The sequence below is a fragment of the Phaseolus vulgaris genome, chromosome 11 (genome assembly GCF_000499845.2).
Source record: "Phaseolus vulgaris cultivar G19833 chromosome 11, P. vulgaris v2.0, whole genome shotgun sequence".
Taxonomy (NCBI): Eukaryota; Viridiplantae; Streptophyta; class Magnoliopsida; order Fabales; family Fabaceae; genus Phaseolus; species Phaseolus vulgaris.
The window spans coordinates 3,022,774-3,035,865 of NC_023749.2; the positions used below are offsets into that span (position 1 = coordinate 3,022,774).

The window sequence follows — 13,092 nt, forward strand, 5'->3', positions numbered from 1 at the left end:
ATGGCAAGGAAGTTGCCATATAACAACGAAAAAGGGTTCAAACCTAACTTCACCTTTTGACTTTGTTCATCGCACAAAATAAATGGTTCTAGTCAGCATTAGCCACAACTTAGAATGAAGGACGATGATATACACACAAAAACTCAGCAGTTTATGTATACTTTTGACCATTGTGAAGGAGTATCCACAGAGAACAAGAATGCCAAACAAGATGTTCCAACAAAATTGCATAAATATAAAACTGTCAATGCCCTTTAGTTGTTAAGAGTCTTACAATTCATAAACTCTTCAATGTTCTGTGAAATCTATTGGCATCTGCTGTAATGGCTGATAACATCACTGTATTTTGGTTACTTGCTCCCCGGCCTTCTGCTGCTAAATAATCTTCATTAGCTGTTATAATATTATACATTATTACATTCATTTTTTTCAACTTTCTCTAACTAAAGTTGCCAGAATAAGTTACTCATATTAGCCCACCTTTTGAAACATAACATCTACACCTATTACAAGTGAGGGTAACTCTTGCATGAATACTGTGAATGAATAGAAATAGGAAAATGGTACTTTTGATGCCTACAGAGTCTAAGTGTTCTATTTCAACAAAAGATTATTTTCTCTCAAATTCTAATATAGTTGTCAACATATTATTACAAAGTTATTATAACATGGTGCATGATTCTCAACATATCATCAATATACTTACATTTAACATACTAACTTGTTATCATATTTGTTCAATTATTTTTCTTCTCTTCTTATCTTTTGTCTCTTCTACCTATGTACAGAAGCTATCAATATATTAATATGTTGACATTTGGCTCAATGAGTTATAATGATAATTCTTGGAAAACAATTTCTCCCTGCTCTTATTTTTACCTTCTCTTTTTTTCATTTATTAATTTCTTAGTTTTTTGCACAAGTCAAAATTTGAAAAAATTTCAATATAAAATAGTATTAGAATAAAAAATTAATATTAATAATATTATAATTCTTATAATAAAAAATTATTTAGTATTAACAATATTTATTAATTTTAAATAATATTATTATAATAAAAACGAAATTGTAAAAGGAAATATATCTTTAATAATTTTTATAAAAAATATCAAAATTACTATAATAAAATCACAATAATTATAATAATAAAATTAATATTATAAGTGTTATTATAATTAATATATTATTATAAAAATACATTTTCTACAATAAATATAATAGTCATAATAATATATTATTATAAAATTATAATTAGTTATAATGACTATTATTATTATAAAAAATATAAAACTATCACTAATACTAATTTTATTTTTATAAGAATAGTATTTTTAATATTACTTTTTATTATAATTATTATAGCTAATAATATAATTAATATTTTTTAAATAATATATTTGAAAATTTTAATATTTTGACTTACAAAAGATGACTAAGAAATAAAATAAATAAAATGATAAAGTTTATACGAGGCAAAAGATAAAAATAATCAACTAACATTATAATGACACAGTGTGACAAATGTAAATATGTAAATATATTAATGACTTATACGTAAGCATACATCATTTACACTAACCTAAAATATTATAAGAATGATTAGAAGAAAGATAGAGAATTATTTTTAGTTTTTTTTTAATGAAGGTCAAGGATTGAATATTAAAATGGAAGGACAAGAATGACATTTAGTTTATAACCATATAACTTGGATTAGAGAGGTTAAATAAAATGTCTTTAAGAGGATGGAAAAGGATAAATTTTTTGGTTGATATAATATTTAAAGTTTAGAAAGGTAAAAGAGAAAGGTTTTATTTTACTCATTCAGTTTTTCAATGAGATTTTGAGATGTAAAATAAATATCAAATGAGAAGAAATTGAGAATAGATTAAATGAAGAAACAATGATTGCAAAAAATTCATTCGATTTTAAGTTAATAAGATTTATAAGAAAAGTCATTAGTAGAAGTTGTTTTTGAAAAATTAAAACATCAGAAAAAAATGTTTTAAGTTTGTTTTGATCGATTAAGATTTTATATATGGATTAAATTATTCTTGATATGTTTGATAACATGATAATCAGTTATTTATTTTGTTAATCAATTAAAATAAATAGCAGAATAATGTGTTCTAAACTAATCTCATAGAAAAATCAATTAACACAACAAAAATTATTAAAACAAAACACATTTATTATAACTTATTTTTAACTTTTATTGAGAATAATAGATTATCAACTTATAAAATAATTTTTAATAAGCATTTCAAAATTATATAAGTTAAACTTTTGATTCACTCTTTTATATATAATACTTTCAAAAATGATATTACAACATTCAGATCTTTCTGAACTATTTCAAATGTGCTAACAAGATTTGTCAAACATTTTTTCCTATGTAGCATAGAAACTGACACGGACACGAAAATACGTATAATATCTAAAATGTAGGACACAGATCTATATATTATATAATTATGAATTATATAAATTTACAATAAAGATTTATGTTATCTTCCAGATTATTTTTTGGAACAGAAAAATATTTTTGATGACTGGTTCAAAAGGATTTGTTTTTTATTTTTATAATCATAATAAAAATTATACAATAAGTTTGAGTTTTTAGAAAATTAATGTATTTTCCTTTTTAAAATTGTGTTAGAACCGTACTAAAATTGTTAGAAATTTAACAAATATTTTTTGAATTAGACACTTCATAGATATGTTTCCTATAAGTGTCATATGAGTGTCGGTGTCCGATATGAGTATCCGACACCGACACATCATTTAAGAGAAGTGTATGAACTTCATATTCTTTCAACTACATCTTTGTTGTGAAAAAGAGAACCATTGAAGTTGTTGTTAGTAATCTATGAGTTTGAATCTCACATTGACTAGATAAAAGAAAGTTGAGTAGCATATAAGAAAAAAAAATCATAAATACATTGCTTTAAGATTTTAGGTTAGAAGTGATATTAATCTCTTAAGTAGATTTGACTTATATCTAATTGGTGCTCAATCTTGCATGTGAATCCCTCTTTAAGAATCAAGTGTTGTGCTATTTTGTGTATGCTTCTTTTATTTTTTTGATAACATCTTTTCTTTATATTGCTAAATTGATTCCCATTTATTTACTCTTAACATTCAGAAGTTGAATTGATTGATTTTCTTTTAGTGTGATCCAATGGTTAAACATATTTATTTATTGTATTCATGAATTGATCTTTTGTTGATTTCTGTTTTACATATATTTTGCATGTGTTGAGTGCTTATATTAAAATATTAGGTTGAATATCTAAGACCTTAATTGTATTTAGGAGTTAATCTTATGTTATTTCCTATTTTGTACATATTTTACATGTGTTAAAGTGTTTATATTAAATATATGAAAACAATGGATTATAATTATTCTAAGATTGAATGAGGGAGATTAGGATATGTTATTATCTGAACCACTATAATTTCTTGTATAATATATCTCTTTCTCTATCTCTTTTATCTTATTATTGCTAATCTTTATCAGTTTGATTCCACACTCAATTGCATTGCATTCAGTCATCTAATAAAAAAATTTCTTTGAAAAAGTTTAAGAAAGGGTTAATTTTTGTAAAACGTTTCAAAATCAATTCACCCGTTAGTTTAACTTAGCATCTCTTTCTTTTCCAACAAAGGTAATTATTGTTGTAAAACAACCTAAAGTGTTCTTACAGAACCGGATAAACACATACAACTGTTATATTCCTATATGTTCTCTGTTGTCTTGATTCTTGATCTTTATCTTTGGTCTTCAATATTTGATCCTTGGTTTTGGCAAAGGTACCTACAATAACACTAAAAAATAACTTACAATTTTAGAAGGAGACAAGAAAAGTAATATGATTAAAAAGAAGGAACACAGAAGGAGTTATTTATGAATGAGTGCAAAGTACTTATCAAACTTAGACAATTTTATAGTACTGCTGCACATTTGGCTATTCATATATAGTACTGAATGTTGAACTTTATAGAGACAACATGAGAAAGTGAGTAGAAAAACTGAAAAAAAAATGCTAAGATGGGTGTGTGATCACACACAAATTACAAAATGGTCATATATGTGAAAATACTGGTATAGTACTGATTGAAGAAAAAATGAAAAAACAAGTTAAACTGATTAGGAAGTAGATTGTATAATTTGTAGTCTTGTAAAAAGGAAGAGAGGAAGAAAAAAAAAACTTTAGAGGAAATCATTATGACGAGGAATAATTCTAAAACTTTTTTTTATAAATTTTTTTATGAAAAGTGATGTCTCAACAAGGAAGCTGACACCTCTTGGGACAATTCTAAAACTTTGATTTCTAATAGAATTGAATAAATTGATGTGATTCATGTAGCCAACATCAGCTAATGGGATAAGACCAGTTGTTTAACAGGATAAGAACTAACAAAATGAAAATAATTAAGATACGCATTGGATGCAATTTTTAGAGAAACATACACAGTAAAAGTCGAAAAATGAAAATGACAACTCATTTTATCTACCAATTTCTTATTTTGAGATAGTGTTCTTCACTGCATTCAGGTCTTATCTTTAAATCTGATCTTTACTCAAATTGGTTTTCAGTTTTAACTTTTATACATCTTCTATAAAAGCATGTATACAAATATATTCATCGAAATCTAATTACTTTGTTGATATTTTTTGCTTTTATAAGTTTAACAAAAAAAAATCATATAATCTTTAGGTCATTCAAGTTAAAATATTTTCTACTGCAAATTTAAATAAATAAAATCATAATTTTTATTTATTTATTAATCTTATTTCAAATTCCATCGAAAACAATCATATAGCCCTTATCTACTTCATACAAAGTGTAGGAGAGTACAAAGTCCTAGCTATATATCAATCAATGAATGATTGCAGCAGAAAACTGAACTAAGCCAACAACATAATGATTTCGGATATCAGAACCAAATGTAAAAGAAAGTTGATTTGTATAATATTAACAGCAAAGTGAAGAAACTTAGTTCACATACTCAGTAAGAATGTTATGTGAATGAATCAGTGAATGATATGATGAGAATAGGAGAATGAGTAGAAAGAGAAACAAGATTCAAATGATGTAAATAATGATTTAGTTTCACACATTACAGAAGAGGTATCAAGCGTTGAATGTGATAATTACTTAAATTTGAAGTCGATGGCAAACTAGAATATAGATCTACAAATAGTTGGTATGGCATGAGAAAAACACCTGCACTCTGGAATCAATAACGGTGCATTTACCTCAAACCATTGTTATATTAATTGCTTTCCTATTTTCTCTCCTTTTTCTTTGCAAGGAAAATGTTTTGTTTGTACAACAGGAGTTGCAAGGTTTCCTTCAAAAGAAATGAATAAAGGAGGGAGCAATAAGATGAATGATGGATTAGAAAGTGAGGAAAGTCCTGAGATTGTGTAGATATCCCTAGAGATCCTCAATGCCATGCACCACCAAAACACTTTCATTTCATTTCTGTGGGAAATGTTGGTGGACTCACCTATGTTCTATTAGGCAAAATACTACTAGCAAGATCCTCATTAATGGCCACAGGCAGTGGTGGCATTTGGCTCATAATCCCAGGCATCCCTCTCATACTGCACAAAATTAAGTCAACTTCATAATGTTTTTAGATGTCAAAACCAAATTAATTTACATAACATTAACAGCAAGGTGAGCAAGCTTAATTCAAAATCTTCACATACTCGTTAAGAATGGTATTAATATTATGCCTAGTGTGGCAAAAGAGGTCGATGTTATCCTGCAACTGTTTCACAAAGAAAACTATCATTATCACATGTTAATGTAATTATATGTAAATGAATAAGTATGATGACAATGTGAGAATCAAGCCATAAAATTATCAATGAATGTTATGCATTAAAGTAATGAGACAGACAAGAACAATTCTATGGCCATCTTATATGGAGTATCAAACTAGACTCCAGTAACATGATTGATGACTTTTCAATGCCCATGTGAATGTGATATTTTTCTGCAATTACTAATAAATTATCCATCCATTATAAAACTGAGGCTGGTGAAATGCCAGAGTTAATATTTCAGGCCTACTATTTGTTAAAAACGGGAAGATTTTCTTTACTAGTGGAATGTATAAAATCACCAGCTGCAATTGTATTTATAAAGAAACTAAAACATGTGATGTGACCATTGAGCTATTTTACCTTGTAAGTAGACAAATTAGCACTGATTTGATTAAAAGCTTGAGCATTCTGCTGCATGAGTTGCTTCAAAGGACTACAAATACCTGATTGCACATAAGGAAAAAATATTTGATAAAAATAAGGGCACTGATTCTAGTGACAAAAAAAGAGATACCATAAAAGCTGGCAATGGGGAACTAGTCTATTTCATGCTGACAATATAAATCAATGGGGTTTTGTACATAAATATTAAAATATGAACAGTGATAAACAAAAATCTTTTGATTCCATTTACCTTACATAATGACATAACTAAAACCTACCACAACTTCATCTAAATATAACAGAACATTTACTGAACAGAGTTACACAGTAGCATACCAAAAAGATATGCCACCGATAAAGAAAGAGTAATATGTACAATTTTTTTCTTCTTTAGATTAGCATAGATAGTCTCAAGCTGGCTTGCCAACAGAGATAATGGGGACAGAAATTGGATTTGGGAATTGAACTGGTGTCACCACAATTTGTGGGACAACTTAAGACCGTGTGGATCACTTCACACTCTACAATTATTGTATTTGATATTGATGCATCTGTATTAGTGATCAAAATTTCTGGATTCATGATTAGTTATTAGGAATTTAGGATAACAATGTGAGATATTAGAGTTTAAGACAGTATTTGAACTGTTTTCAAAAACTTTTTTTCAATGATTACAAAACAATAAAATCCTTTAAAAATATCAATTTCACTCTAAAAATATTAAAAACAGTTAATATATTTTTCTCTCAGGGAGGAAATGTGTTTACATACATAGATACTTAGGCTGACAGTCAAGAGTTAAATTTTGGTTTTAGCTGACAAAAAGGTTTAGAAACAATGAATAATATGGTTGCACACAAGAAATAGAAAATGATAGCAACTTAAATGCTAATTGATACTTCATATAAAAAATTATATACTAACCATCATATTGTATCCGTTGACTTTGGTCCATATGGTGTGACATGAGAGAATACGTAGCCATGCTCGGGGGCAGAGCCGAATGTAAATTTGTCTTTGATGCTAACTCCACAGGCTTATCCTGAAGAAGCAGGACTTTAGAATACTGGTTCTTCAATCAACATTAGATCCTAAAGACATTATTGATTCAATATATCAAAACTGGAATCCCATTTATGGGACGCAACGTAATCATATTTAGTTATTATTCGGAGTTATAAACATCCTTGACAAGATAGTTAAGCAGGTTGAGAGAACTCAAGGCAACTGATTTTACACTGCAGTATCTGTTTGGTCAAAAACAACATTAACAAGGAATTTGCCAATGATTACCCCGAGTGCATTGGTAATAGAAAATAGAAAATAATAAATTAAATGGTCAGATGTTTAATATGTTGGGTATCCAAAAATATTTAACAATTTTATTCTTTAAGTGCTTAGGTTAGGATTACTTACTGCAGGTTATTAAATGCTTCTTCAGTAGTGGATAGCATGACCTTGATTGCATATGAAAGGTGGAAAAAAATACAAATATTTAATACCAAGGGAATAATTTAGGATGGACAAACATGGGCTAATCCTAACCAAGAATCCAAAACAGTTTACCTTGAAAATATCCCCATGTCCCAATACTTGCCCTTGACTGGATCAGGGCAATGGATTAATCAAACAAGCTAGTCCACATACTACTACACCACCCAAGAGAATGCCAAAAGTTACTTGAGAACTGAATATGATATGATGGAATTATTATATCTAGAGAGATCGACTGCCAGCTTTTGATTCTATAGTAGAAATTAGTGTTTTGGCGTATGCAATGCCCATGATAAATGTTTATTTTTAAATAATTAAAATTTATGTAAGTATTTTTACTCATATACTAGAAATATCTTTGCATATATAATTTTTATTTTAGATTTACAATAGATAATTTAAATGGTAATATAAGGTTGTTTACGACAAATCCTAAAAAACTATTGTGATTCAATGTAGAGATAGAAATAACATGGGCTAAATTGAAAAGGACTGAGTGAGAGTTGAGGAAATCAAATATACAAACAAAGATAAGAGGACAGTTTGAGATAGATGAGATAACTTTTTTGCTATAGGGCAGTGGTAGTATGTGAAATGCATGTGCATAAAGGAGAGAATATTCAAAAATATCTAAACAGATTGAGATTCTCACCTTCAAAGTTGTGTACTCATAATACAAGTTTACAATATATGAATAGATATTCTTAGGCATAACTAATAGAGAGTCTCACTCACCTTCTAACTTAATATAAGGATACATATGTGTACAACAAAATCCTTGAAATTCTGAGTTGAGTTGAGATAACTAAAAACAAGTTTACTAGTCCATCCAAATCAGATAAGGCGCATAAGAAATTAAAAAAACAGCTAATCTAATCTCCACAGTAGCTACTATCTAGACTAATCTCCACATATTTAAGGGGAAGTGTTTGTGAATTTTAATTAACAAATTGCACGTAAAATGAGGATTTGGTATTGGGGATCTTATGCATAGATAAAACCAGGGATGATACAAAAGGTAGGGAGAAATGAGAGGATTCATAATAGCCTTAAAGAAAATCTCAGATGGTGTTTAAAATGATATTACTGATCATTATTTATACAGGGACTTCAAATACACCAGACAATTATTTCAACTAACAATTTAATAGAAATTTCAGTTTTCAATGTTGAGTTTAAAATGAATTTTCATACATCTTCAAATTTAGAGGTCAAATATGTTTTGAATTTTTTCTAACAAAAAATAGATTGGGAATTCAAGATTTTCATAATACATAAAATATCAAGTACAGAATCAGGGAAAATTACTTATGATTAATTTCAAAACGCTTCAACACACTAAATTACAAGAAACATGGCATGTGTAGACAAGCTTCCAGATCTCATGTACCTTTCTGTTATGGACCTTCTTTCCCAGATTGTGTTCTTCTGATTTCCTTCGCTTTCTCTGCAAAATATTTTAACAATACTTTAAGCTTCCATAACAGGTGTAAAGGAGCAAGCTACATAAGTACACAAGTCCAATCTTAACACTATGGTCATAAAGTGCACAACTTTCTATTTTCTGTATAAAATTTAATACAGAACCCTAATATTTTTTCAACTTCTACATGAAAGGTAAAGGGCAATGAAAGTTAACTTGGTTTATTTTATTAAAAGTCCATTTGATCATGAGATGAAACATAACCTTTAAATAGGGTTCTAAATTGTGACCAGCAGTGGCCATTGCAGCCACAACAACCATATTTTGGCCCAATTGAAAGTTCCATCAGCTTTATTTTCCTGCATTTTTCTGCAATTGCTTGAACTGCTACCATGACAACACCCAAAATCTAAAACCCTGCCTTTTAAACCACTGATATCATTGTCGCTATACAACACTTTAGCTACACAGCCATGTGAAAACTTGAGCCATTATAACAATGCCAAAAACTAAGGTGTAGGAGGAACCGAGGAGACAAGTAAATTACTAAATTTTTAATGCATCGGGAAAAGGAAGTTCCACTGTGCATGTCAACTTTCAATTGTTAATCACAACATATTCGAGTGATTTCAAATTTAACTTTTTTCTTCTATAGTTTGGCATAAATAAGTATCATAATTGGCAGCAACAAAAAATGGAGATAGGAGGAAACTGTTGAAAGAAAAAGTGCTTACTGTCAACCATCTACACCTCAAAGCAACATCTCGAACAGTTTTATCAGGCAACAGGGCAGCAATTTTGATATACCTCATGATACTTGGTTCTTCAGCATATCTAGTCACAAAACGGAATAAGAACCACAAACAATTCATGAAAAATAAACTATATAATAATGAGAATACCAGCTCTTTAACATAAAATATATGGCACAACAACAAATTTAGCATAGTCACCACAACCCATGTAATTCTAGAAAAAAGAGAAAAAAACATAAATGGTGTATTGGTTCAATGGTGAAGGGATAGGATTTGACAGAAGGTAGGTGGATGAAATTACTATTATACCCTTTCCATGAACAAATAAAACCATTAAGCTCGAGTAGTCAAATTTGGAATAAGTTAGTCAACAACACAAATCACAAACTTCTAAATCCCGAACCAGTGGAGAGGAACTTATTTCCCCTCCATTTCTACTTCCATCCAGCCAATGTAAGCAATTAGCAAAGAAAAGAATAGATAGCATCATTATAACTAGGAATCAAAGTGTGAAACCAAATAAAAACAAAATTTGGAAATTGAAAATATCATTATAAGAGAAATAAAGCATTTAATTCACAGATAGAAAGAAAGACAGCATGATTAGTTCACTGATAATAAAAAGGGGGGGCCAACTGCAATTGCTTCATCTGACAAAAAAAAATAAAAATCATGGGCATCTAAGATCCGAAATTATTATCATCATGAGAAAGTAAAGTGAAAATGAGCTACCATGGACCAATGCAACACATAGGAGCCATAATAAAGGGTTAAAGGAAAAGCTGAAAAGACCTAACCCAGTCAAAACAAACAACTTACCTGGCAAGGCCCTCCTCCAATCTGTACTGTTCATCAACAGACCACTCAACAGCCAACCCTGTGTCATGCTTCAGTCCTGGAACCGAATCGAGAAGAAGCGAAGAACTTGATGGGTTACCCGCTTGACTCATGACAGGATTACTGTTAATGATGGTTGAATTCCCAGAATATATCATCCCAGATGAACTACTTAGCCCAAAATAATTACCCATTGGAACCATCTCTGACAGGCGGTTAATAGCACCTCCAGGCTGAAATGATATGGCACGCCTGTTCAAAACAGAATCTATATCTTCACAGTGAAACCCAGCGTTTGACTCTGCTGCCATCCTTATCCCTTCTTACCAAACAACTTCCCCAGAATCACCTCAAGCCACAACTAGTACCAACAACCATCTTCAAGCCAAAACAACATCACCAATTCACCGATTCAGAGTACCCTCCAAGATCAAAATCATTCAGATTCCACACATATCAAAAAGCAAAAAAGGAAATACCCAACAGGAATCAAAGGCGAGATACCCAGAGAAAAAAGTTCAATATTTAGCTGATTAAGGCGACTTGGTTACAACCCCAGAAAAATCCCACGATCAAAAATCGCCCAAAGATTCAAACTTCAGCTCAGAAATGGAGATCCCAGAAAAGCAGAGATTGACCCAGAAGACAAAACCTGAAGTTAAATCCCAGACAAACCCAAGTCAGTGTTTAGAAAAAAGAAAAAAGACTCATCTTGAAGAGAGTCAATTATAGAGCTACAAAGCAAAGGAAAACGATAAAAGCCCTAATAACAGCAAATCAGACGTGTCGTAACAGAACAACAGGGAGTGGATAGAGAGAGAGAGAGAGAGTTACCTTTTTTGTAGCAACTTTCCGACCGAAGCCTAGTTGGTTGTGGTGACGGTAGTGCCTTTTTTTTTTTCTCTCTCTCTCTCTCTCACACTAACACTACGCTACAATGCTATCACTGCACTACCATTTGGCATTTGCTACTTTCTTTCTGGGTTGCGGGGTACGCTGCTTTGCGTTGTGACACACACACACTCTCTCTCTTTCCCCTCTCGAGAGAGACAAGAGATGGCTTAGAGCTCCTCCAACAGGGAAGCAGAGAAAGGGAAAAAAGCAAAATCTAGTTTTATTTTCAAATTATTTCCCTTTTTCTATACACAAATTATAAAAAAAAAAGAAAAAAAGATAATAACGGATGGTTGTGGATCTTGGAATTCAGCAACAGTGCGAATCCCAATAAGCATTTGATGCTGATCATTGTGGACTCCACCTCTCCTTTCTGCTTAATTTTTCTGCTAATTTATCTTTTATCATTTGTTTTCTTATGCAAAGTATGAATGTTATTTTATACAAAAGCACAGCCATTAAGTACATTCATCCTATGCCAAGACAACATCCAGTCACATTCCCATTCAATTTTAATATTACATACTTAATCAAATTAAGCACAACAACTGGGGTATTTATGCCAAGACAATACTAATCATTTTTCATAATTAATCTTAGTATTTTCTGTATTACTCACACATACCTGATAAATGTATTTTTTAAAATATGAGTACAAAAAAACATATTAATATCCTACCCAAACTACAAGTTCTATGATCCCTGTGTTGAGAATTGTCAAAGCACTAATCATCGTTATCAGTATGAGGTCCTCCCACTTCCCATGTTGGGCTAGACACATGTGCACTTTCATCTACCAATACTTTGAAAATTCTACCAAGGAATTTCATAACAAAAGGAACCAATACTTTATTCAAGAGAAACTCAGTTTAATTATTTCAAACAAAACAGAAAAAAAATAAATGTACACATTTTGAAGCCTCCATCATATATTCTCTGTAGTGATTAGCAACCTCACTTGATTTGGAAATTTCACAACTTACCCTGCATTAGGTTTGAGAGCAACTTCTCATTGTTTTACATTGGCTTTTTGGAAATTTTACCAAAGAGATTCAATGTTTGCTCTTTTTTTACGTAAATGGATTCTTTTTTAAAAATTATTGATACGAGAAAGTTATACCAACGACACGATTTATTGTGAAAAAAATGTAAATTTGTGTAATTAAATTTGAGATAGTAATTAAATTTGAGGTCATTTTAGAAGAAAAAAAATTGGTTTCTAAATTAGTTTATATTATTGTTAAATAGTTTATAAATTGGTATCTAATTAGCAACCAAGATTTTTCTACCAAATTTAGAAACTAAATAATTGATAGTTAAAACCTTGGTCGTTAATTAAATACTAATTTAAAAACTATTTAACAATAATATAAACTAATTTAGAAATCAATTTTTTTTTTAATTTTTAAAATGGTTTATAATTTAGTTACTATTACAATTAATTATTTTAGTTTTTTAAAAATTAA

General features: G+C 29.8%; 1 protein-coding gene across 4 annotated transcripts; it reads right to left on the reverse strand.

Annotated features, from left to right (window-relative positions):
- Nucleotides 1–3,628: 3,628 nt before the first annotated feature.
- Nucleotides 3,629–12,114, reverse strand: LOC137823206 (uncharacterized). 4 transcript variants are annotated; one of them, XM_068628497.1, is made up of 9 exons: nucleotides 11,567–12,114; nucleotides 10,715–11,384; nucleotides 9,875–9,974; nucleotides 9,108–9,164; nucleotides 7,148–7,265; nucleotides 6,200–6,282; nucleotides 5,720–5,781; nucleotides 5,515–5,611; nucleotides 3,629–3,814 (listed from the first exon to the last, which is right to left on the reverse strand). In XM_068628497.1, exons 2-8 carry the CDS (start codon nucleotides 11,041–11,043, stop codon nucleotides 5,515–5,517), a joined length of 846 nt encoding a protein of 281 aa, XP_068484598.1. In that variant the 5' UTR covers nucleotides 11,044–11,384; nucleotides 11,567–12,114; the 3' UTR covers nucleotides 3,629–3,814. The 4 variants fall into 4 exon arrangements, with proteins under 4 accessions (XP_068484598.1, XP_068484525.1, XP_068484487.1 ...); XM_068628424.1 differs by having other exon boundaries at nucleotides 3,629–3,825; XM_068628386.1 differs by lacking the exon at nucleotides 3,629–3,814 and adding an exon at nucleotides 5,093–5,355.
- Nucleotides 12,115–13,092: the final 978 nt, after the last annotated feature.

Bases quoted from the DNA above. Each gene is read 5' to 3' on its own strand.
- LOC137823206 (XM_068628497.1), bottom strand. From the start codon at position 11,043: ATGGCAGCAGAGTCAAACGCTGGGTTTCACTGTGAAGATATAGATTCT. The intron at 7,266-9,107 runs GTACATGAGATC...CTGCTTCTTCAG, and splicing joins AGAAGGTCCATAACAGAAAG to GATAAGCCTGTGGAGTTAGC. The intron at 6,283-7,147 runs GTTAGTATATAA...ATGTGCAATCAG, and splicing joins TCAACGGATACAATATGATG to GTATTTGTAGTCCTTTGAAG.